Source organism: Euprymna scolopes, chromosome 12 (genome assembly GCF_053919585.1).
Source record: "Euprymna scolopes isolate OS-2025 chromosome 12, ASM5391958v1, whole genome shotgun sequence".
Lineage (NCBI taxonomy): Eukaryota > Metazoa > Mollusca > Cephalopoda > Sepiida > Sepiolidae > Euprymna > Euprymna scolopes.
The window spans coordinates 127,256,708-127,283,633 of record NC_136493.1 but is presented as its reverse complement, the minus strand read 5'-3'; the positions used below and the strand labels follow the sequence as shown (position 1 = coordinate 127,283,633).

General features: G+C 31.9%; 1 protein-coding gene across 2 annotated transcripts in view; it reads left to right on the top strand.

The window, feature by feature from the left end:
- Window positions 1-7,788: 7,788 nt before the first annotated feature.
- The window catches only part of LOC145291472 (60 kDa heat shock protein, mitochondrial-like), a 42,796-nt gene continuing 23,658 nt past the window's right edge, over window positions 7,789-26,926 (top strand). Inside the window, exons 1-2 of one of the 2 annotated variants that reach the window (XM_080137347.1) lie at window positions 7,789-8,122; window positions 21,171-21,343. In XM_080137347.1, coding sequence (XP_079993473.1) covers window positions 21,176-21,343 — 168 coding nt within the window. In that variant the 5' untranslated portion in view covers window positions 7,789-8,122; window positions 21,171-21,175. Of the gene's footprint in view, window positions 8,123-10,125; window positions 10,684-21,170; window positions 21,344-26,926 lie in introns of those variants that run through there. The other variant, XM_080137348.1, reaches the window with a different exon arrangement.

Below are 26,926 nucleotides of genomic sequence, written 5' to 3'. Positions count from 1 at the left end.
GTTAAACTTAGATATTATTCAATATGACTTTAACTGAAACATGATTGAACATAACACTAATGTGTTATTTTTTGTTTGGTAAATCACCTTTTGCTTTTTTATAAATTTAGTAAATTGAGATCCTACTTTTTAGGTGTTTACGTGTGAACACCCTGAAAACCTTGGCAGAAAGAAGAAAGAAAAAATTTTATGCACAGCCTGCGTATGTTATATTCATATCGATCAGTATACGTCCTCGTCTTCAACCACGGCCATCTAGATGGTAGTGCTTCGACACCGGCGGAACGAGTTTTGACCATTTGTGAGTATAGGATAGCCTTGCATCTGTCGGGCTGAGGTATGATTCTGGTTAGTCCTAGGATCCTCCCAGGTTGTTGCTTCCAGTCTTTCGATTGTTCATTACATGCTGCCTGAGGCGCTCCTACCAGAAAATGCCGACAGGGCTGCCTAGGCAATTTTTAAATGACCAGAATGCTCCTTCTCCAGAGGTGCTGGCATCACTTCCCCACATTCCTGACCTTTTGTCCCATCTTCCTGTGATAGGAAGAAAGTAAATACCTATTTTAGAGTGATGGGTGGGAGTAGTTTTGTATCTAAATTTTACATAAAATGGTCCACCATTTCAGGTCCGTTCTAACCGTTTAGAATTGTTAACTAAATACTTTTAGCATTAACTGTAAGTCTGAGTGGCCAGATGATAAAACTACATGTAACTGCCTAAAAATGTAGACGAACAATACACGTGTTCCATGCTTAATAATCCTTAGCCAATAGCGATCTGACATTCATCTAGGAAGACTTTCAGGCCGTCAATGATACACCTTTTAAACTATTCTATTAAGATTATCTGCCGGAGCTTATCATAGTCTGAATCTGTGTGTGAATATATCTATATATCTATCAAAGTGTGTGTGTGTGTGTGTGTGTGTGTGTGTGTGTGTGTGTGTGTGTGTGTGTGTACATTTCCCTACACAATAACTCTGTCAATTTTCAGTCTATAGACTCGAAATTTGATATACAGGGTATTGAGATTTGGGAAAATCTTTGTAATCCATTTTCGGCCAGAAATTTGGCTATTAAGGTGTCAAAGTTTGACGATTTGTCCTTTGAGAACTCTACCAAACTCCTCCGCAAATTTTGGGTCTAAACACTTGAAATTTTAGATATAGGTTCCTTGGACATGGATCTAACTTAATAATTTGATTTGAGCCCAGAACAATAAATGTTAAGGGGTTATAATAAGGGTCAAAGTTAAAAACAAAATTGACTGCCGTGATTTCTACCAAATTACTCAATTTCTGGTCTAACCATTTGAAATTTTATATAAAGGGTATTCAGAGATGGGGCAAGTTTTTTAATCGCTTTGGCTCGAAAATTTGAGCTACCAATATAAATGTATGTATGTATGTTTGCATGTCTGCCTAAAACTTTCGACGGAGGCAACGGATTTCACAAGATCAGTATCATTTTGAAGCTCGACCCTTCAGATGACAAATACCGAAAAATTGGCTAAAAACATTAATTTCTTCACCCTCAACTACAGGGAGGGGTTGCTCGCTTTTTTCATCGATATTTTTTAAAATCATCCCCTCCTTTCGATTGTCTAGCCTTAACTTAAACCTAAGTCACTTTCGGTTTGACAGTGGTCGTAACAGCGAAGACGTCACGTTTTTTTTTTTTTTTTTTTTGCTCAACACACACCTCCAAACAACCGGGCAACGCCAGGCTGAAATGCTGGTATATATATATATATATATATATATATATATATATATATATATATATTTCAGAATGTGAGAGATATTTCCACAGCCAGACAACGTCTTGCGAGCTGTGATGTTGTCTGGCTGTGGAATTAATTAGGTGTGTGTGTGTGTGTGTGTGTGTGTGTGTGTGTGTGTGTGTGTGTGTGGTGGAGTGGAATGGATCATATGTATAGGAATACTTTAAACCTAATGAACCGCTCATTATTAATTATGGAATATATAATATAGGAAACACAATAAACCTTACCATTTAGGGAACATATTCCGGTGTTATCCCTTCCCCATTATTTTTAAATGAACGAAATACAAAAATATTAATAGAGAAAAGAATTGCTCAACATAAAATTTGAAGTTATATTATCTAATCAAATTTTAACTGAACCAATGTATACGAGCACAAGCATCAATAATATATATTTGCAGTTGTAAAGTAATGAAATTATTATTATAAATTATGCAATGCATATTTTAGGCAACATGGTGAATAATTTAAACATATTATTTCATTTTTTTGTTTTCGTAAACTTTACAATTTAAGGAGTGTATGCCTTCTAAATAAACATTCAAAACTAATGTTATGGATATTTTTTTTAACTCTTATTCACACAAACTAAAGTACACTGCCACTTCGAGGGACCATGCGTACAATGGAACTATTTAGGGAGTTGAGCGACAAGGTGTCTATGTTACATTTAAATTTTTGCATGTTAGTACAGTCAGGGAAGCAGGAAATATTTCGGCAGATGTACCAAACTTCTTCAGATGAATCTGATCAAATTCAGGAATCTTTCTCTCGAACTTGGGAAACTGCATGGAATTTTAAATTAAACTCTTTATTTAATCCATGGGTGTAATATGCTCTTGTTCTGTGAGTCATAACCAGGTAGCAGTCTTAACGTAATTCGCCATTACATATTTAATATAGTTCTAAATTTTTTAGATGAGGCTTGAATGTTCATATTACTTGTTTTGATCCGACTATTGTTCTCATCTTGAGTGTTATTTGTGCAATGTTTTGGTCGGTGTAACCTCCGACCTTCGTCAGGCATCTTGGAAAAGAAAGGAGAAAAGTTACTGACTTCATAGATGGTTTCATATTCTTGGAGTTGTTTTGTTTTTTTTTTTGCTGTGATTTTGTATGTGTGAAAAAAAATTGGTTGACAAAGGAAAGCAACTCTAATAAAGTTCAACATGTATAATTACTATCACTCTCAATAAGAATTGAACCTTTGACTCCCAGAAGAGTGTTTGCAAGAATCTGTAGCATAATAGATAAAGTACTAATAAAATTCAATACTATGTATACACACGCGCACACACATGCACACACACACACACACATATATATTCAATACTATGTATACAGTTATGTTTGTGTTACAAAATTCATAATGATCGGTTAATTAGATTAGGAGTGAATGTTTTATATACAAATTTATAAACCTACACATGTACCTAACTTTATACTGTTGAAGGTAGTTGTAGATTTGCTACTATTTGCCTGTGAGACTTGGGTACTCTATAGAAGAGACCTGAAAAAAGTTAGAACATTTTCACCAAACAAAACTGTGTGATATCAAGATTCAATCACAAGCACTGAGATTCTACTCCGCTCAGGGATGGACACCTTGTCTGAATGCCTGACAACCGCCGACCAAAACAAGCTCTTTACTCAAAACTTACCTTTGGTACCAGACCCAGCAGCATACCAAAACACTGCTTTAAAGATCAGCTTAAATATCCACCCTTAAAGCAACCAAAATTTTCCCCACTCTTTAACTGTGCCAAAACCAAAACATAGATTCCATGAACAAAGCTTCTTTCTTAAAAGTGCATGTCAGTGGAACTCTGTTCCGTCTGCCTGTTTCCCACCTGACTACAACTTGGATGTGTTCAAGTCCAACATAAACAAATTCCTGATGAACTGCCCCCTTAAGTAAGACACTTTATCAAATCTCCAATACTAACGATTACCACGATACTATCCCATTGATTACTGTACACGCAATAACCCTTATCCCTGAGTGGCTTCCAGGCCTTGATAAGTGGTGACGTCTATATAAAAAAAAAGAAGAAAAATTGATACGACCAATTGGCAAGGCAGTCAACAAAGATAACTGGAGAAGAAGAATATATGAAAACGGCAAAATCTTCAGAAAACAACAGAAGACAAAAAAGAAAAAACAAAAAAAGCTCAAAGAAAAGCTGGAACTCAACAACCCGTGAACCATTCTGTGGCAGCTGCGGATGTCTCTTCCATGTACAAATAGGATTTGCTTTGCATTGTAGGAATTGTGTCAATGAACAAGATGTATACTTGTATTCAAGTTCTGCCAACGACGATTGTTGAAGATTGGCAGTGACATGTAGAGAACTTTTTACAGACAAGTGCTCGATTGAAAAAAAAAAAAAAACAGCAAAAATATAGTAATGGACCCCCGTCTTGGTGGTGCACAGGCCTCTATAATACATTCTTCTGAAAAGGGCACTTTTAAAACAGGAGTAAAAAAGGGCAGATGCTTCGGCATCCCTAGCATACCCCCTATGCACGTCCTTGAAGGTAGGGTATTATCAAAAGAAAGACAAACAAAGTCTATCCATACAAAATACTCAATTTTTATTGACAACATTTTAAAGACAATTCAAAATAAAGTGTTTCGAAAGAATAAGCGTTTAAAGTTCCAGATGAATGTTTCGCAGTAAAAGAGTTTTTATTTTTGCGCAAAATTGAGTATAGGCGTTTGTTTCAGCTGGTTCCGCATACATTTACATCGTTGTAACTAGGATACACATAAAAATATATGTGTGTACATGTTTATATAAACATACTTGTTTTTATTAGTAAGAGTTTGTATGTACTAACTTGCGTGCAAGAGTGTTCGATTAACTGACGCTGTGTTTAGTAATCTGTGAAAGTTTCTCACTATGTTGATGCTCTTTGGCGAAGAGCTTTTCATCGTGGAGAGGCCAGGCAGGTTTACACATCTATTGTATCTTGAAGAAAAGAGGAAAACGAGAGTAGAAAATGTCATATTTTTAAAGAATGCACAAGATTTCGGGACTAATTACAGGGTGGAACGATAAAGTTGTCGCCTTAAAAAAAAAACTACACTACAGTTTTATTTTAAAACTTTTATTGAAAAAATCAATTCAGGTAACTTGATTATGTAGTAGAGCTGACATCTATTCAATGTAGCCGCCTTCAGCCTCAATCACCACTTCGATACAGGTCCGGAACTTGAAGCATGCCTTTTTCACAAGTGCCGGAGGGAGCTCTGCGAATACTCGGTGGATGGTAGTGGTCAGGCTGGCTTTGTGGGAAGTCATGTTGGTGATGTTCTTGACGTATGACCAAACAAAGTAGTCCAGTGGGTTTAGGTCGGAGGGGGCGGGCAGTGAGAGAAGGGTACAAAGTCATAGCACTCCTTCTGAAGTGAAGCCTGGGTCTCTTTGGACTTGTGGGCCAACAACGAGTCCTGCTGCCACATCTAGGGTCGGCCAGTGGCCACCTGATTGCACCAGGGATCACCACACTCTTCAGCACATTCAGGTACACTTTGGTGTTGACTTTCAAGCCAACTTCAAAGATGTGAGGTGGCATGATGTGACCCTCACTTGAAACCATACCAAAGACCATAACCGTGGCCAGAAACTTTGTTTTCATCATCCTGGGTATGTTCCTGTTATTTGTGGCAATCCAGCAATGCATTTTGAGGGTGTTAGCAATTGTCCTATTGTCATAACTTGGATCGGTAGAGAGCATGGGTTGTACAGTGGCACATCTCCGATCTCGCTTGTTGAACATTGCGTCACTTTCAGACATGATAGAAGGCTCCTACCACTCTTGAGATTTGTACACAGGTAGCCAACTAGTAGATGGTCTGCAAAAGAAAAATGGTTTTCATCAAACGGAAATGGAATCATGTTGTCTTTTCTAGTGCAACAATGTTATCGTTCCACCCTATATTTGAAGCAGAATTGCAAAGCATTTCCCACAAATGCTAATAAGCAAAGAGCTTAAATTAGTTATCCTCTTTTTTTTTTCTCGGGTTTGTTTCAATATGCTTTCTCCATCATAAGTAAGTTTTAACAAGAACATATGAACTCAAAGCATTTTCAGCCAATAAAAATCATTTCAAGTTCCAAAAGTAACAAGTCTATGTCAAATTGATGAGCTGATTCATATCATTAGAGACTTCTATAAGAACAGTGGCCACATGAGATTTTCTCAAGATTTCACTAGCTGGCCGAAACTGAAAAAAACCCAAGAACAACGCTCAGATCCCCACCTTCCTGCCTTTGAGCTGGATGAAGGCAAGTCACAAAGAAAAGGACCCAATAACTTATGTACCAACCTTTATCAACTCATGCTCCTCTATATATGTACATAACAATAAAAAGGTAAACCAACACACACGCATACACAATGCCACGCTGCCAAATGCTCACATACGTATATTACTTATGCATATCATTCTCACTATGACTATGGCTTACATTTTAACTTGTGAGGTGCATGCATTATTTCCCTTCTAGTTGGAGAACCGAACCCAATTATTTTCTTTCTTAACCAAATACAAGTTTGCATGAATAGACACTGATTGCACTGATTACATGCTAATAAAATGGCAAAATTTTGAACTGACAAAACTCTTTTTATGTTTAGTTAGCACTTGCTAACTGGTGACCCTTCAATTCTGTCAATGTTTTGTTTATTTCCATATTTTTTCTGCATGTCCGTTCATATATCCTTCAATTATATTCTTTCACCAAAACATAACTTTCACAGACAATCATATTAAATGCGAGTGTGGGTTTTCTTGTCTAAAATGGCTCTACAAAGGCCAGGGATCATGCCACATAGTCTATCATTGTGATTGGTCGAAAGAAATTGCTGATTTGAGCTTTTGTCAAGTCAAAAGTCGATATGTAATAACAATATTCCCTGCCGCTGCTACTTTGTGTAATATAAATGGAGTTATATAACCATCTGACAGCTTGTAAATATTATTGCATATCTAGAAAAACAAAATGCTCAAGTTTTGTAGAATTTCAGTATTGGCCATATCTAACAGACGTTTCGACCTTCCTCATGCATATTGAGTATTGCAGCAAAAAATGAAATATTTTTGCAAAGAGTTTGGTCCTTGTCCAGAGTTTCCCCATATTAAAAAAAAAAAAATGGAGAAAAATCTGTAGGAGGCACATACTCAGGACGAAACGAAAATATCACATTCCAAAAATCACGTCAATTGATCAAGTAGTTTTGTTTTTATAAAGAAAATCATTTTTAAGTGGTTAAGGAGAATTCGTAGACATTAGAACAAAAATCTCGCAAGTTTGTATTATTGTTGAGTTATCTCCCTTGTTTTCTTGAGGTTATTTTCGAAGTGGTAACGCTTGACCGTCTTTCCTCAAAAATAAAACTACTTTATCTATTCCTGTGATTTTTGGAATATGATATTTTCGTTTTTGTCACGGTTACATACATCATACAACTTTTTCTTCATTTTTTTTGTTTTTTAATATAGGGGTAAATTTCAGACAGGAACCAAGAATTTATTTAAAAAAAAAATGTTTCTAAACTTTCACATTCTAATATTTTTTAATCAATAAAAAAAAAAAATCATAATTTTTCATGTCTACAAGCCTCCATCTCCCACAATAAAATAAATAAAAAAAAAGAGGTTTGTAATTATATAAAATTAATTTTATTAACAAAAAAAAAAAAAAAAAAAAGAGAGAGATATGATAAAAGAATTAGTTTGATGTGATTTCTTGAGAACCCTTCTTATACGCAATTTATGGGTAAAAAGGGTGGGGGAAGGATTGGGGATTTTCTTACTTTGTTTGGCAAGGGCAATTCAGGGGTACAAAGCTATATTTTTTGGGTCCCCTTGAAATGACCTTCAGAAAAAAAAATAATTGGGTTCGGTTCTCCAACTAGAAGGGAAATATTGCGTGCACCTGTTTTAGCGCCTCCCCCCTCCCTTCTACTACAGTCTTACTACAAAAAAGAAATAACTACAGTAGAATTACTAACAAAAACAGATATTGAAAAAAAAAAACAATGAAAATAATTTCTCGAAATTTCTTTGAAAAATCTAAACAAGTAGAAAAATCAAATATAAAGTTTACTTTTAAAATCTAACTTGTAAAGGAGTAAAAATGGGAGTATGTACATTTCATTATTCATGTTCTGGGGCGACAACTTCCGGTAAATATTACCGCTTGACCTCTGGTGACCTTCCGTGTCTTGTGCCGTTGTTGAGTCGTCGCTTTTTTGAGCTCACATCGTCCGCTTGCTTCCGCATCGACTCGTCACTCTTGACACAGTCTTAAAAAGAAATCATCTGGTTTGTAAACCAAATTTCTATTTTGTTTTCTTCATCTTAAAGTGATGCCATATTTAATATCGATTATACCGTCGAACCTATCTTTCTTCTTCATTTTGCAAAAAGGAAAAGTCCTTCGAAAACGTGGGACGAGGAACCGGTTTAAAAAAAGCACATGGCGCCTTCTAAGGGAGACTTCATTCTTTCTATTAGTCTAAATTTTGTGACTCTTTATATTATTTAAAATGTTAAAATATTTCTTTAAAAAAAATCAACTTATTTAAGTATTAAATGTAACTTTGTTTTGTATGAAATTTGCTGTAAATATGTTTTTTTTTTTTTAATTTTTTATTACATAACACACCCGGTATTTGTGAATATGTACGTTTTCAGCGCCCTAAATTCACTTTTTTAAAAGACGTCATTTGATACGATTTTTCGATTTGTAGGTTAAAAATTGCATTTTAATGGAATATGTAATGAAAGTTTATTTAAAGAGTTTAAGATAACTTGGTGTTTTGTTTTTGCAAATTTTAATATTAGGAAAAAAAAAACCTTACAAGGACGATGTAGATCCAAATTTGAAACCAGACAAAACTATATTTATTATATAGAAAAATATATATTTATAAAAATTAAATCTTTAATAATTTTACTTTGTTACATTTAACTGTAATTTAAAAGAATCTATTAAAACATGATTTCAAAGGTCGAATTTTGGGACGCTAAAGCGGTCAACGAGTTTCAACCGGTGTATTACTGTATTCCACGTTTTTTCTTTCAATTTTAAAATGAAAGAAATTAATAGATTTTTAAAGAAAGTGTTATTCTAGAGTTATCGGATTTATTTATTTTAATCTGATTAAGTACAATAAAAACTCTAAAAAAAAAAAAAAAAAAAAAAAAAAATCGGTGCTAGTGCATTTATTTACTGATCCGCGCTATTTTTTTAAAATCGTATTTCCAAGTTTAATTAAAGTTTTATAATCTGTTTTTTATTCAATTGTAAGGTTATAGTATAGAATAGTTACAAAACATCCTCCCCATGATAAGAATGGCTTTTTAAATAATAACGTTATGGTTTCAGTACCGATCAATAAGTGCACTAGTACCAAAAAATAATTTCTAAAGTCACGTGTCAGTGTTCCTCTTCTTTTCCTCCGATTATTAAAGATGTTATAAAATTAATAAAAATCATTTCAGGTTTGTTTCATTTTACACTGATTTTCATTTAACTTGTGTGTTTTTAGAATTGTATTTACTTCAAATCATTACTTAAACGAAAAACGTGTGCTTCAATTTGAGGTGAGGGTCCCACCCTCTTTAAACAATGAACGCTCCCTACGTTTTGAGCATTCGACTTCAATTTTTTCGTTTCATTTTTTATTATTTTTAAGAACAAAAATCTATATAAATTAAAATCAAAATGCAATATCTTGAAATTACCAATTATATAACAATATAAGAATCTTTTTTTTTTTTCCAGAAAATTCTTCACCTTTAAATAGACTTGATCTTCAATTAAAATAGAATTTAAATTGTAAACCTCAAGATCAAAAGTAATTATATAATAGGTACTAGTGCACTAGTGCAGTCACTTATTAATCAGTGCTGAAATATTTAAAAAACCATTCATAACATGAGAAGGGTGTTTTGTACATATTCTACACTTTAACCTTACAATTGAATAAAAAAAAATATATATAAAACTTTAAACTTGGAAATACGATTTAAAAAATAGCGCGGATCAGTTAGTGCACTCACTATCACCAAAATCGCATATTTCTTGGACATTATAAAGTAGTCAGTACGAGTCTACACGCAGGGGATGTAACTATGAAACGAATATTTTAGAATACTTGTTCATAGCTGCAATATTTGGTGTCGATGGACTTTTTTTTTTTTTTTTACTAAAAACACAATAGCAGTTGTTTTATTCAATGATTTTTCGCAATTTTTGGATATATCACTATTTTCGGCTTGACAATTAAGTACATATTAGTACGTTCTGCTTAAAACGATCAGTCTGTCGATTCTATCTTAACAAACACCGCAATTTGGTTCTTCTATCTGGATGCTAAACACCCCATAACCTCCGTTTTTTTTTTTTTTTTTTTTTTTTTCTGCGGATTATCGTCGATAACAGACTGAACTTTCATATTAAAGTTTGCTTAATGACTAAACGTGGAGAATCACTTTTCAATTATAACGTTCTATTAAATTGATATACCCCACTTTGCGGTCGTTCTTTTTTTTTTATATAAATGTTAAGTTATTACATAAACTTGAAAAAAAATTTCCTGTTAATACGAAAGTTATCAACGATAATCCGCAGATAAAATAAGAAAACGTGACAAGGAATTAATTTTACGACAGGACGGAAAGCTCGTTCAGGTCCGCCAAAAATACTCCTGAATACAAAAATGCGCTAAGCATGTTCACTCCCTGGACTCCTCCTCCCAGGCATTACCTTCCTCAATAGGTCCGATAACAGCAAATTTTACAACTATCCTTTTTGGGGAGTTGGATTTATCTTGCATTAAAGCGGTCTCTCATTATATTTGTTTTTAGGGGAAAGAATGGTAAGAAAAGGACATTTTTTCGTGCTTTGGATACGTATTTTAATTAATTTTTTTTTTTTTTTTTTACAAATTATTTAATCTTCATTTGGAAAAAAAAATTAAATCTTCGTTAATGAAGATAGCACTTTCATTAGTCTGTTAATCCTTTTTTAACAAATAATTCCTAAATCCTAATTTCGCATTTTTAAATCCTTATTTCGCATTTTTCTCTTTAAATTAATAAAATGTAATACTAATGCAAATGCACGTTGAAAATTTTTAAATGATTGTAGTAGTGGTCATCATACGCTTTGTGCAAATTTGTTTTGGTGGTACGTTTTGAGGGCAAAGATTTTAAAGTGGTTCAAAGGTAACGATTTACTTCAACTGATTATGGCCCCTCCCCCTTTGGCGAACCGTCGAGAAGGGACCTACTTGTGACCTTTCTGTATCTTACAAGGTCAAAGAATGACCCCAATATACTTACTTTATATTTAAACAAAATATATGGCTTTTCTTTTAAAAAAATTTTTATTCCATAAATAATTCCTTAGTGTTTTTGGAGAGTTTTTTTTTTTTTTTTTTTTTTTTTTCAACCAGTTTACAATTTTTAAGATGTTGCTCTTAATTTGAGTTACATTTTTTTTTCCTAAGTGCCGATCAGAGCTTTCCAGAAGACACGTGTTATTATTGGCCATTGTTTGTATTTAAAGCTGTTGGACTTCAAAAAAAAAAAAAAAAAAATTTCTCATGAGTTTGTTCAAGCTGGGGAAACATTCACCCGTTAACTCAAATATTCCAACCGAGAGATCTTTTTTAAAATTCTACCTGTCCCTTTAAATTGCAATTGTTTTCGATGTGTCGGTTGAAATCACAACTCGTGTAACCTCTTATAGGAATTGTATCATTTCCTTCAAGTTTCACTTTTACTTCAAGCTGATTAATAAAAATTGAATCAATTTTATTATTGAGACCGTTCGAATATATCGCTCATTTTGTTTGGTAATTTGGCCAAATCTTGGTTGAAATACATTTTCGTGTCCTCTCCCCACACTGGACAATTTATTTTTAAAGTTTAGGCACCACCAAAACTTGGGGGGGGGGGGCAGGTCAGTACTTTTTGACGGACCGTCTTTTTAAAAATCTACCAAAAATTAGGTAATTATCCGATCAATACGAAATTTTCAGCGATTATTAGGAGAAGAATGAACTTTATAACAGTGTACTTATTTTTCATAAACGATATTTATATATATATATATTTTTTTTTTTTTGCTTACAACCCCCCCCCTTGTTTTGAAGTGGGAACAAATATGCTTAAAATAATCATCTGAAACTGAAATCAACATATTGTGTTGTTGTAAGGGACAGAATTATAGATTCAAAAAAAAAAAAAAAAGAATTGTTTGCATACCTTATTTTGACGTCTGAATATCAGAACTTCGATTGTGTTTAATTATCCCGCTTTTGAGTTTTGAAGTGTGAAATTCGGTGAATTAATTTAAGTTAAGCAAAACAAAAAAAATTTTTTTTAATATTTATACGAAAAAAGCTATTTTAAAATTTTTGATAAATAAATTAACAATTTTTTTTTAGCGAGCCGAATAATGCATGACCATTATTAAACAGGGCATGCTTTGAATAATCGATACCAAAAAAAAAAATCGATAAATATTGTGCCCTTTGTGTTAAAAATAGCATTTTTTTTCGATCCCGTTTGAAAACGTTTGCCGCGTTTCGACCAAACGCGCTGAAATAATTTTTTTTTTATTCAGCTTTAAATTGCCCCCCCCCCCATTTTGGGGAGCCTGGCCCCCACACACATGCACATTAAAAACCAAACGCATACAAATGGTCACCCATCTGGTACTGGCCAGCCTCAGCTTAATAATACATTGAAATTTTCGTCACTGAAAAATAAGTTTTTTTTGGCCTGTTTGGTTTTCCATAGTTTGCTTTTTATCAAACGAAAACGTAAACAGAGTCGATCTGAACTCTACGTCAACGCGAAATATCTGGTTACCTATATGAATAAGTGGAATTATTTGAAATTCAGGTACTTATATTATAATATTTTTGCATATTCTCTTAGAAAATCATCCTAAGTCTTAGTTAGACAATAAATAAATAAATTAATTATTTCAAAAACCCTTTTTTTTTTAAATATTTAAGTACGTTTTTTGTGCAAGACAAAAAATGTCAATTGTTAACTTTTTGGGAAAATTTAACATTTAAAATTGAATTAAAAATAGTAGAAAAAGTTTTACATTATTCTGTTTTCTATATGATAAAATTCAGGGTTTTATCTTTCTGGAAAAAAAAAGTTACTCAGAAATAATGGATTTTAATAAATGTAATTTCGTTTTAAAAAACAACAACTTGATTTTGCGGCCATTTTTGGCGGTGCCTATTAAAGTTATTGATTCTTTTAAACTCATAATAATGCAAGAAAAAGAAATAGGGACGCGATTTTTTTTTTTTTTTTTTTTTTTTTTCGGGCGAAATCAGTATATGACAGAAGCATGAAATAAATAAGAAAATTAAACGAGATAATGATTAGTAATTATTGATTACTTGCGGAAAGAACTAATTACTACGCCCCCCCCCTCCCCGCGTAGTATAAACACCTTTAACTTTCACATGTTAAGAACGGCTTTCGGAATAACCACCCCTCAACCTCGAAAGCCGTTCTTAAACATAGGGAGGTTGGGGGTTATTATACTATGCTGGGGTTGGGGCACGTAGCAATTAGTTCTTTCCGGAAGTAATCATTATCTAGTTTAATTTTTTTATTTATTTTATGCTTCGGTCATAGTTTAAAGTATTGATTTCTCGCTCTGATTCTGACGACAGGTGCCCGAAAAAATGGCGGGGTTCTCGAGGTGTATCAGAATTTTTGTAGGAATTTTTGACACCCCTAACACGAAACTGCGAATAAAATATAAAAAACTTGTAATTTCTCTTTTAAAAGTGGGGTGTTTATTTTCTTTATGGATTATACTTCCAAAATAAACTATTAAAGTTGTTTTAAAAGTAATAGAAATATTTTTTTTTTTTTTTTTTTTTTTAACAGTAATGAATTTTACGAACTCAGTATTTTTCAATTTTTAAAAATCTATCAATTTTTCTATTGATTCTATTTTTACGATATTTTCAGGGTCAACGTGAAATTTTATGCTCTTTCCAATAAACCAAATATAATATTTTAGACAAACGTTTTGTTTTTTTTAATTCACGCCCCCACCCATTTTCAAGTGTCTATTAAAAAGTAAATAATTAATTTACTCACCAAAGTGTTATATATCACAAATTGAAGAAAGAAGGTCAATAAATAATATATTCAAATTAAAAAAAAAAAAGTAGTGTTTTGTAGAAATTTACCTGTAAAGTTCGAAGTTTAAAACCTTTTTTTTTTTTTTTAAATGAAACCTTGGTCCTTGCTCCTTTTAATTGAAAAAGGGCTTGAATTATATTTTTCGAGTAGTTATAAGCTTGGAAAGACAGGGGGTCGAATAATTCACGCCTCCCATTTTGAAATGTCTATTAAAAAGTAAATAATTACTCACCAAATTGAAGAGAAAAGGTCAATAAATAATATATTCAAATTTAAAACAATAAAAAAAGTAGTGTTTTTAGAAATTTACCTATAAAGTCCGAACCTTTTTAAAAAAACAAAAACACGTTGTTTGTTTTTTGTTTTTTTTAATGAAACCTTGGTCCTTGCTCCTTTAATTGAAAAAAAAAAAAAAAAAAAAAAATTAGGGCTTGAATTACATTTTTCGAGGAGTTATAAGCTTGGAAAGATGGGGTGGAATTATTCACTATTTTTCACGAAATTTCTGACACACCTAGGGGTTCTCCTGACCTTTTTGTCTTCCAGTTTTTTCGCCTGCTAAAATTTTAATCACGTGATTACGGCGTAGCGACAATGAAATAAACCATTCATTCAAGTGCCGCTTGTTATGGATTTAGTTGAATACGGTATTAAAAATCACTTTTTTTTTTTTTTTTGGTACTTATGCAATTATGTTACCGGGCAGGCGGGTGTTTTGTAACTATTTTGTATTTTTACTTAACAATAAAATTTCGGAATAGATAGCCCTAACCTCCCCATGTTAAGAACGACTTTTGGAATAGACACCTCAACCTTGTCAGTATACACGAAAACCTATAAAAGTTGACATGTCAAATGTGAACGGTGAGTTGGATGTGATGTAAAAATGTACCGAATTTAAAATGGAATTAAATTTCCATTCCATTTTTTTACAACAACCGTAAAACAGAGCATTCTCCGCAAGTTTTACCCACAACTGTATTTCCTTTAAAACAATTAATTGTACTGGTCGCGATTAGAGTTCCCTGCCGAACACCCTTTAGTTGCCATAGTAACTAAACGATCATGAATTTTTATCGACTTTGTTTTACTGTTTATGAATATTGAAATAAAAGACATTACTACACATTTATTAATAATATCTCACTTTTAATCACTTTAATTAAGCTTAGAAATACGATTTAAAATATAGCGCGGATCATAAGTGCACTAGCACCCATTTTTTTATTAATAAATGTTTAGTAATTATTTTTCTCTTAATATTCATAAACAGTAAAAACGTCGTCATTTAAAAAGAAAATGCTATTTAAAAAAGAAAAGAAAAAGTCGATAAAAGTGACACATAAACAAAAAAAGTCGATAAAAGTGATTAAAAGTGAGATATTATTAATAAATGTGTAGTAATGTCTTTTATTTCAATATTCATAAACAGTAAAACAAAGTCGATAAAAATTCATGATCGTTTAGTTACTATGGCAACTAAGGGAGAAGTCAGTGTTTTTTTAGGGTGTTCGGCAGGGAACTCTAATCGCGACCAGTACCCAATTAATGCTTGTAATAACTTGGGTTTACTTTCGGCAGCTGCATAAGTCGTGCTTACCCCATTTTCTTCTTTAGTCCTCACCTTCCATGAGCGAGGTTTCTCACAAAAAGGGAAGAATTGTTGATTTCTAGGGCAGAATCTATTCCATCTAACATCGTTGGAAAGCTTTTGATCTGTAAGTAGTTTTATTAGCTCCTTACCTCAAATAGTTTCATGACTTGTCTGGAGCGATTTCCATTAAAAAAAATTGATTACCAATGTAATTTTATATGGATTTAGTTTTACTGCATTTGTGAATTTATTTTGCTATCAATGTTTTTTTTCTCGTCTGCATCAATTTGAGACCTGGTTTTCTGTAATTGTCTAGCAGGATGCATAACGATGCGACAACAAAAAACCCTGTTGATTCCAACTGTTGACCTAAAAATATGGTTTGGCAAAGGTGATCATGGGTTGACAAGTTTTTAGTGTTTCTTTTTGTTCCTTTCTCCTGAAAGTACATTGTGCCATTTTTATTGCAAACGTTGAAAAATTGTATGGTTTTATTAAAAACAAAAAAAAATTAAGGTAAGGACGGATTTATGACTTTAAAACAAGATTTCATATTTTAGTCAGAATGATCATATGTGCCCCCTCCCCTGCCCTGCACATGTCTAAGCATATTCTAATCTACTGTAAAAACAAAATCTAGGTATACTCACAAGAAATATTACATACCAAACCTCACCATGCTTTTTGGGAATGTACCTATCTTTCAAATAATAAACTACCATAAAAAAAAATCATTTCAACCTCCTATACCTCCAGGGTACTTCTGCAGTTTAGTGGTTGTGGTTATATATATATATATTAAATTTTCAAGTTAAATTCAATTTTTACGGTGTTCTTTTTAAATTGTTAGATGAAAGCACAGAATAGTTAACAATCAGGATGGTTTTGGTGTTGTGGGAGGTCATGTTGGTGATGTTCTCAATGTATGACCAAACTAAGTAGTCAAGAGTTCAGGTTGGGAGAGGAGGCGGGGTCAGTGAGAGAAGGATACAAAGTCGTAGCACTTCTGAAATCAAGTCTGGATCTTGTGGGCTGGTGCAGAGTCCTGCTGCCATACTCAGGGTCTGCCAACGGTTACCTGATTGCACCAGATCACCACACTCTTCAGCACATCCAGGTACACTTTTGTGTTGATTTTCAAGCCGACTTCGAAGATATGCTGTGACCCTGACTTGAAACTTCACCAGAAACCATCTGTAAACTTTGAGCTGTGCCCTCAAGCGTTGAACCATCCGGATTTGTATTTTAAGGGTGCTAGCAATGGTGCTGTTGTCATAATTTGGATCGGTAGAGAGCATGAGTTGTATAGCGGCGCATCTCCAATCTCGCTCGTTAAACATTGTGTCACTTTCAGACATGATAGAAGGCTCTTATTGCCCTTGGGATTTGTACACAACGGGCCAACTAGAAGATCGTCTGCAACAAAAAAGAAAATTGGTTTTCATCAAACAGAAATGGAATCATGTCTTTTCTAAGGCGAAAATGTTGTCGTTCCACCCTGTATAAACTCTGAACTTTACAAAATTACTTCTAGTCCATTTTGTCCATTGGATCAATAATTAGAAAAAGTCCAAATTCATAAGTAAAATTGAAATAAGGTTTGGACTAATAAAAATAAAAATGTAACAATTTTCTATCTGCCAAATATGACTATAAAACTGAGGTCAAAGATGCCGAGTTCAGCTATGTCTAATTTGGACAAGAAAAATAAGTTATAAGGATCTATGTAGATAATAAAAGTTTAGGGTGGTCAAAATGGCGGAAGAGGGGGCTGCATATTATCATTTAAAGCTTGTCTTTTGTAAAAAAAAAAAAAAAAAAAAAAAAAAATTTAACAAATTATTTAAAGCAAAAATAAATTGATATTCAAGTTGTCTTGATAAACGGCTTTATTTTGTATTATAAAAAATTCAATCTCTGAAATCATTCAGAACAGGTGAAATATGGATACATTATTACACTGATTCTCTCTCCGCTGACATTGAGCATATGGTACAAATGGAGAAAGAGGTAGCTGGTTACTTTGACTGCACCTAAAGCCAAGCTTATTTTTTACATCATCAATGCTCTGATCCCCATCTGGCACCAATTGAAATGAATGGCTCTTGTCTTAGGGAGGCTCCATGATTTGACAAGCTTCTGGACTTGACCTTTACTCCTGATCTGAAATGAAGCATGTACATCAAATCTGTTGCCAAGGTCGCTGGAAAAATGGTGGGTCCTTCTACTATTCCATTAGATATTTCACTGCTGATGCAATTCTCTACCTATATAAAAGCCAGGTACATCCAAGGATGGCATCTTGTTGCCACATCTTGGCAGGAGCTGCTAAAAAGATCTTATTCTGCTTTGACAGACCACAAATTCATAGCCTAGTGGGGGATGCCCTTTTCTCTTTCCTGCAACCTCTTTTCCACAGAAGAGATGCCGCGAGCCTGATGGCAAGTGTTCATCTAAGCTCCAATCTATCGGCTCCCCTCACCAAACTTTCACGAAAAACATTCATCTAGCTGAAACCACTGACAATGATTTCCTCCACTCTTTACCTGTGCCTAAACCTAAATGTAGATTCCATGAACAAAGTTTCTTTCTTAAAACTGCACATCTGTGGAACTCTTCTGTTTGCTTGTTTTCCAGCTGACTACAATTTGATTGTCTTCAAGTCCAACGTAAACAAATTTTTGGTGGACCGTCCTCTTAAGTAATCCAATTTACCCAATTTTCACTATTAATGATTACTATATTATCCTAGTGACTACTATGCACTCAATAACCCTTATCCTCGAGTGGCCTCCGGGCCTTGATAAGTGGTGATTCCTATGTATAAAATAAAAAGATAACTATTTTTATTTTATATTTGGAGGAGTCCCCATTTACTTATCTTCACACAAGAAAAGTTCGATAATGTTATTTTTTAAGGGGAGGGGGGTGCAACTTCCCCCCCCCCCCCAAAAAAAACCCCGCGAAACTCGGGTGTGTGGCAAAAATAAAATTGACGTTAATCTGGAAGGATTTATCCTTCACTGATGGAGAACAGATCGGATAAAGTGTAGTATAAGAACGTTTTGATCTTAGTCAAAAGTTTGAGGTGTTGATAGCGTTCACTGATAACATACGGACAAATGTATTATAAAGATCTCATTTTATTAGACTTGTGTAGGTATCTTAAATTTCAAAACTCTTTATTTTATGATAAATGCTTTTGAGTTTATTTATTTATTTTTTTTTTTTGTCTGCATCAATTTGAGACCTGGTTTTCAATAATTGTCTAACAGGATGCATAACGATGCGACAACAAAATACCTGTTGATTCCAACTGTTAAACTTTTAAAATATAGTTTGATGGAGGTAATCAAAGGTTGACAACATTTTTTTTTTTTTTTTTTTTTTTTTTTCCAAGTTAATCTCTCTTGTGATTAAATAAATGTCACTATTTCAGTTTTTTTTTTGTTTGTTTGTTTTCGTTTTCTTATAGCAAAAGCAAATCTTAAAAATTTTACACATAGAACGAGTAAATATAGTATTTTGTGTATTATGTGCTAAAAACTAGTTTTTTATTTTGATTCATTTTATTTTTTTTACTTTTACTCTTTAACTTTTTATTTTTACCTTTTTTTTATTTTTAACTTTTTTACTTTTATTTATTTTTTGCTTTTTAATTTTTTTTTTTTTTTACTTTAAAAAAAAATTTTTTTTTACTTTTAAAAAAAATTTTTTTTTTTTTACTTTTAAAAATTTTTTTTACTTCAGACCTCTTTCTGTAATAATCCAACACATGCGCTCATCTGTAATATATATATAATATAGTATTATTATAGGAATCTTTAATTCAGTCTTGATGAAAGTTAGATAGAAAAGATTTCCCACCCCCACCCCGGATAAGTTTTGGAGGAAGTGATTGGATTCGGTAATCCAGTTTGTAAATATTCTGATGTAGCTTACATTTAATTATTGTATCTTTTATGACGGACAAAAGAAGCAATCATTTTACATTCTGTATGATTGTAGCAGCCATTATTGACAGTAAACATCTTTCATTTCCTTTTTTACTCACCGGAAACTTGTGATTGACTCTTGCATTTCTAGTCAATTCAAAAAAAAAACAAAAAAAAAAACAATTATTCTAATAATGAAAGGATATTTGGAAACTTTAGCTTCAAAGAAAATTGCAGAAATGCACATTGATAACCAACTTATATTTTTTTTTAATGTGATCGCTTTATGTAAAAATATTTTTTTTCTTTCTTCTGCCAAAGTTTATGATAATTCTAATGTACCTGATTTAAATTAAACCTTTTTCGGATTAAAGTACTTTTTGATCCTTTTTATGTGTGACATTATTGCCATTCAACATCACATCTAACAAAATGCTAGTCAGCTGAAATGTGAAAATACTAAAACTATATGTAAATTAGGCAGAGAAATAATTGCCTACATCAACTAAACATACTAGAAGCAATAGCAATACTGATTAAAAAAAAAAAACCAATATTAACATTTCATCTCAGTACTAATATATTAAATGTATTTCATAAAAAAAAAGTTATATGCACAAAAATAAAATGCAATTTAATTTATTTTGCAAAAAATAAAACATTAATCCTTTCTGGTCCTTTTATTTTTTTTATTTATTTTTTTTTTCCATGAAATAAAAAAAAAAATTTTTGTATGTTGCTTCTCTTGGTTTTAAAGAATAAATTTTGTAAATGATAATTTGCAGTTTTCCCTCATATGTTGATATAGTCTCAAAATATTGAGCTTTTTTTTTTTTTTGTTCAGAATAGGATTAAATCCATAAATACTAATTTTGATGTTATCACTTATATAAAATTGTCTATTTGTCATCTGATGTATCACTTATATAAAATTGTCTATTTGTCATCTGATGTTTTTCCTAAAAGACGGGGTTGTTAGAAATATTAAAATGTTTTTGCTTTCCATGAGATCATCTATAAATATGAAAGCGAAAATGTGTGCATGTATCTTTGTATGTGTACGAAAATTCACAAACTCTGTATCATATCGAAGCTCCATCCTTTGCTCGAAAAATTGGCCAAAAACGTTCATTTTTTCACCCTGAAATCGACAATTTTCGACAAGGGGGGGGGGGTCAACAGAAACGGTCCTCGTGACGACGACTGGTTCTACACATGCGTCCAATGACGTCATGACCTGGTTTACTTTAAATAGTTGAAAAACTGAACAAATTTCATGTACATTGCTCAATTGTTTAGCGCGTTGGTTCGTTATCTAAATGTTTTGGGTTCGAATCGTGGTGTGAGATGTCTTTTTTTCAATTTTTTTTAAATTTAAATATTGAACCAGTTATATTTAAGCCATTTTTTACGTAACGTTTTTTTTTTTTTTTTTTACTTCGCTTATCCACCTCCGACCACACACCCAAACCCACCGATTTTTTAAATTTTAATATCGAAACAGGCTTATTTAAGCCATTTTATTTTTGTTTTTTCGACTTTTACATTTAACATCGTTCGTTTACCTTACGTTAGTTTTTTTTTTTTTTTTATGTTTTTCCTTTGTTTTAATGAAACTCGATTTGTTTTTTTTTTCTACTTGTAGCCCAAATGTATCGCATCCCCAGTTTAACACGATGCTTGGTGGGTCAGATGAGGGCCCCTATCATGGCCAGGGCTTATGCCAAAGACATCAAATTTGGTGCTGATGCCCGTGCGCTCATGCTTCAGGGTGTGGACACTCTTGCTGATGCGGTGGCCGTTACTATGGGACCAAAGGTAAGTGAATTTTCTCATTACCTTAAATGTCGATATTTTGTGTAATTTGAAGCCATGACTGTGCCTAAAGCCTATTTGATGATGGCAGGTAGCATCTTACTATGGTGAAACATTTACAACATGCGTTTATTTGCTCAATCTGAAGCAAATGTGTTTAGTCAATCGGAATTTATTTACGCCTAGTGGGGGTATATGGCACTGCCCTTAACTTCTCTCTCTCTCTCTCTGTGCCTCTCTCACTTTCTTTTGTTTGTTCAGTCCATTTCTCTCCTCTCTCTCTCTCAACATACATAACTTAGTCAGTATAAAAGAAATAACTCTGAAAAAACCCCAAAAACTTTAACGACACTATAGTGAAATTCGAAATATTTAATATTTCAAGGCAAACCAACAGTCTCTACTTAATTATGTTACAGTAATGAATATATATATATATATATATATATATATATCGGAAGAAAAAATATTATTAAAGAAAACATTTTTTTGATGAAAATTAGCAAAAATAAAATAGGAGGGCATCGGAGAGTTCCAAGGGGAGGTAAATAGCATGTAACTATTGCCATTTTTTTTTTTTTTTTTTTTTTTTAATAAATTGTTCATTAACAATCATAAATACGAGTTAATTGCCTTGTTTTAAGCATAACTGAATTGCTTTCCTTGTTATGTCATGTGTTCTCAAAGAAATATGCCCAGGGTTTTTTTAATTTTTTTTTTTTTTACAATAAAGATTGAAAACTTCCTCTTTTTTTTTTTTAAAATAATGCTGTAATATTTAAGTACTTTTGACGTGCCAATTAAATAGATATTATTGCTTTTAGTTGAAATAGATAATCGCTCTTTACATGATAACGATAAAACATGTACATCTTGATAACATGAAATTATATAAATGGTCATATGACTCAAATAATGAATCCCCTCTCTCTCTCTCTATATATATATATATATATATATATATATACACACACGCACACACACAGTGTCTAAAAAATGTACTCTCACTTCAAATAATGATAAAACTTTGTTCATGAACGTAGTGAAATGGAATAGCTTCAAAGACAAATGTAATTAAAGAATCACGTTCAAATTGATGACCATTGTCAGGACAATGCTGATAAGTTAAAGTGTGAGTACATTTTTTTTTTTTTTTTAAGATATCATATATTTATTTATTATATTGATGCAAAAATGTTATATATGTCAAATTACAACATTATTTTTGCACCAATCTAATATATATATCCAGGGTTATACCAATTAAAATAATACCAACTTTGTGGGTGTTTGTTATATTTTTCAAGTTTTATTTGAGCATAGATATTTTCCTTTTATATAATGGAGTTTATTTTTAAGCTTTTTAGAAAATCATTTTTCTTAATATATGTATGTTTATTGTAATTGCGTGAAATTCTATCTCAAACAGAAGCTATGATTTCCAATATTTACCCCCCCCCCTTTTTTTTTTTCCAAAACTTAGATTATTGTCCGATTTTAAACACTTTGGTAAACATACAAAAACAAGGCATAGTTATCATCGCATAAATTTCTTTTACAAATATTTATCCTTATTTTTTCCAGAAATCAATCCTGTTAGTTGTAGAAAGTAAGGGGGGGTAATTTTTTTTTTTCACCTTTACATGAAGGCAGCATTAGACTGATACATGGTCTTTTTTTTTTTCTTTTTTAGTGTGAGTAAAATCCAGCTCCTACAGAAGGAGTACTGGATGCAAAGAAAAATAAAATTATCTCAGAATTTTTCCTGAGGGCAAAATAAAAAAAAAATTAAGTGTAGTATCAGAACAGATATTACACTTTGTTCCTAGTGAAACGACCTGAAAAAAAAAAGTTTCTATTTTGTTGAAACAATCTGCTATTTCTTTATTTTTCTTTTAATAATCACAGCATATTTTACTGCATTTTTCTCCTGTCTATTATGTATTGACATGAAAAGGCTTATGGTTATGTCAGCTTGTGTGATGTGGAGGTACGAAAAGCAAAAATATAATTAAGAAGTTGTTAGAGAAGCAAATTTTTACCCACTTTAAAAAGAAAATTTTCTTACAATTAAAATTTGATAGCTGAGCTTTATTAATTTTTATTTAGTATTAGACTTGTGCTCAATAAAACTATAAAGGATTGTTAAGCGTGTGTGTGTGTTTCAGCTTTACAGTAGATGTTTATTTAACCCCTCTCCACTTTTTTTTAATTTTTTTTTTTTAACACATCTGCACGTTTGGCCTGTTTACCCCAGCAATGTCATTTACTGGGGTTTATGTCCAACCAGTTGCTAAATTAAAGAAAGACACGGATATCTCCAACTGATCTTTTCCTGGTCTGTTTGGGCACTCACCATGTCATATGTAAACTCCTCTCTTACCTCCGCTCTCACCCATATTCATCTTAGTTTGAAAATTTAAAAATTGCAATTAAAAAACCTTTCTCTTCTTTAATAGCCTTTGATGATCACCGTTTCATGGCACATCGTTTGTATTTTTTCTATTTGCTCAGACTCCTCGACTATCATTTAACAACCTTGTGTAAATGCACACACAATAAAATGTCTTTCAATTTGGAGATCAGTAAATATTTATTGTGCAATAAATTCAATGCTAATTTATGTTAGAATGCATTGAAATTGTATATGATTTTATTAAAGTTACAATTATTTCTTATTAATTTCTTATTACAATTATTTAATTTAAATATCGATATGCAATATAAATATAAACATTGGATTATTTTATTTTTCATGCCTAAATATATTAAATTAAAAAAAAATTTTATAGACAATAGAATATTTAATTTCTTTTAATAAAAATTGAATAATGGCAATTCTTTAAATTTTTGTTGGGATTTAAAACTTATTCTCACAGAATATCATTTTTTTTCTTTCTTTAGCTAAAAATCTTGTTTGAATTTAAAGAGATTACGTATTTAACTATAAAGTCTTAATAATTAAAAATTCAAACTCGTTTGATTTTTTAAATTTAACATTGTCATTGTAAGGAATATTAGTTAATGCACTTAAAACATCTATTTTTATAAAGATTTTTTCTCTCTTCATACCACACCTAGTAATTTTTATCTCAAGTGAACTGAAATTAAGTTAGTTAATTTTTCAATTCATTTAGTTGTGATACAGGATGAGACCAGGTTATTCATCGGATAAATATGTATTATATTTGTTATACAGTGTTCTGGGTGACAGTGAGAGAGCAGGATAAGAGTAACTGCTCCTCCTCCACTTTCCTCTAAATTGGACTAGATGAAAAACAGACTATTGACTAAATAAAAAAAAAAAATTGTTTTTAATTCTGATTGGAAATATTTTTATTTTATAATCATGAAGTATTTGGCAAAGCTATGAAAACGCTTTTCAAATTTAACTTATTTAAAGCTATTCTGATTAATTAAGTAGAAGAATTCTTAATAGATTTATACTGGAGTTGAAAACAGACTAATAGACTTCTGTATAATTTGATTTATTAATTAGACTAAAACTTTTGCACAATAGGATTATAGGAAGATTTCCCAGTTTTAAAAATAAATCCATTAAATATACTCTATAAATTTTACTTTCATTTCATAGTTAAAGTAGGTTTTTATCTTTATCCTGCTCATTTAAAAATTTTTTTAAACTTCTGCACGTTTGGTCTGTTTATCTCAGGAATGTCGTTTACACTGAGATTTATGTCCAACCAGTTGCTAAATTAAACGAAGGCATGGATATCTCCAACTGATCTTCTCGTGGTCTGTTTGGGCACTCACCATGTCACATGTACTATGTTAACGCTAAGAATTAAAATTTTTTTGAAATCTGGTGATTGGTATTATTTATTTGTTAAAACAAAAAAATATTTTTGATAATATTTAATGGCATTTTAACATTTTGTTTTACTAGCTGGCCACCTGGTCATAAAATACGCTTAAATATTATATTTTAATTTATGCAGATTTCATATTTAGTATTATAGTGCCAGTTCTTTATCTATATTATATTGTACGCAGTATATATTGATGATTTCAAAAGTAAAAAAAAAAAAAAAGAAAGAGTTGGATACCATCAACTAGAATCGAAACCAAAACGTAACGCTTCAGCCTTAGTCATTATTGTTTGAGCTATCATCAGATGGATAAGAAACATTTAAAAATGAACAAACTTTAACGTATAAATGTATATTTGTGCATGCATACAAATAATGTTTAGTTGCTTTATGCCTGCCAAGTTCATTTTCTTTTCTTTTTTATTAAACCTCTTAGCAACTATTTTTACTGGCTAAAAACTCAGAAAAGAACAGTATACAAAAAATGAAATCATTTGCTCTGTGACCTTGCATCTTGGAGGAAAAAAATGGAGACAGTGTCAACTCTCGTACATATACATGAGTTTTATAAAATCTGACTAACTTCTAAAGCAATAACAAAATTTAAAAATTAAATATTTTAAGCTTTGTGAAAATATTCATTACTTTACACTTAAAAAAAAAAAAATTTGATTGAACTATTGTACTTTTCCATTATTCAGGACATAATGGTTAAAACATTGACCCAATTTAGATATGATTTCAACTTCAGTCATAATATTTTATTTTTATTATATATTTATATTGGAATTGAAAATGAATGGATACATCTGCACTAATATTTATTAATATAGATTTAACTTATTTTTAGCTCAATCGGACCAGACCAGATAGGATTTCTGATTTTAAAATAAATCTATGAAATATGTATAACTAGCGGGGGATACCTGGCGTTGCCTGGGTGGTTAGAGGTGTGTGTGCTCGGAGTGGGAGATAATCAAAACATAAGAATAAGCGAAGTAAATATTTTTAAATAGTAAATTATTAAATATTTTATATAAAATAAATGTTAAAACTTTTAAAAAAATCGAAAAAAAAACACACACACAAAAAACTAACGTACGGCAAACGAACGATGTTAACTGTAAACCCCAGAAAAACGAACGTTAAAACTTCTTTAAAAAATCTGAAAAATAAAAACAAAAAAACATAGAACGTGAAAAATGGCTTAAATAACCCTGTTTCAATATTAAAATCTAAAAAAAGAAAAGAAAAGACACCTCACACCACGATTCTCACTTACAACCTTTAGATAATGACACCGACCTCTAATCAAATGAGCTAAGACAACATTGACGAAATTGGGTTGGTTTTTTTTTTTTTTATATATATATATTTAAACTAAATCATGTTCCGCCGTCATTTGTGCATGCGTACACGCAAACTTGTCATGAGAGGACGGATTTTTCTGACCCCTCCCTGTAGAAAACTGATGATTTTCGGGTGAAGGAATTAATGTTTTCGATATTTGTCGGGCGATGGATCGAACCTTAAAATGATACCTATGCGGCAAAAATCCGTGGCCCGTGTCGAAAGTTTTTGCGAGACATACAAACACACACTCACACACATTTTGCCTTTTATATATATATAGACTAGCGGAGGTACCCGGCGTTGCTTAGGTGTGTGTGCTCGGGGGGGGGGGGGATCAAAACAAAAGAATAAGCAAAGTAATCACCCTGTTTAAATATTTAAAAAAAATGTTAAAACTTATTAA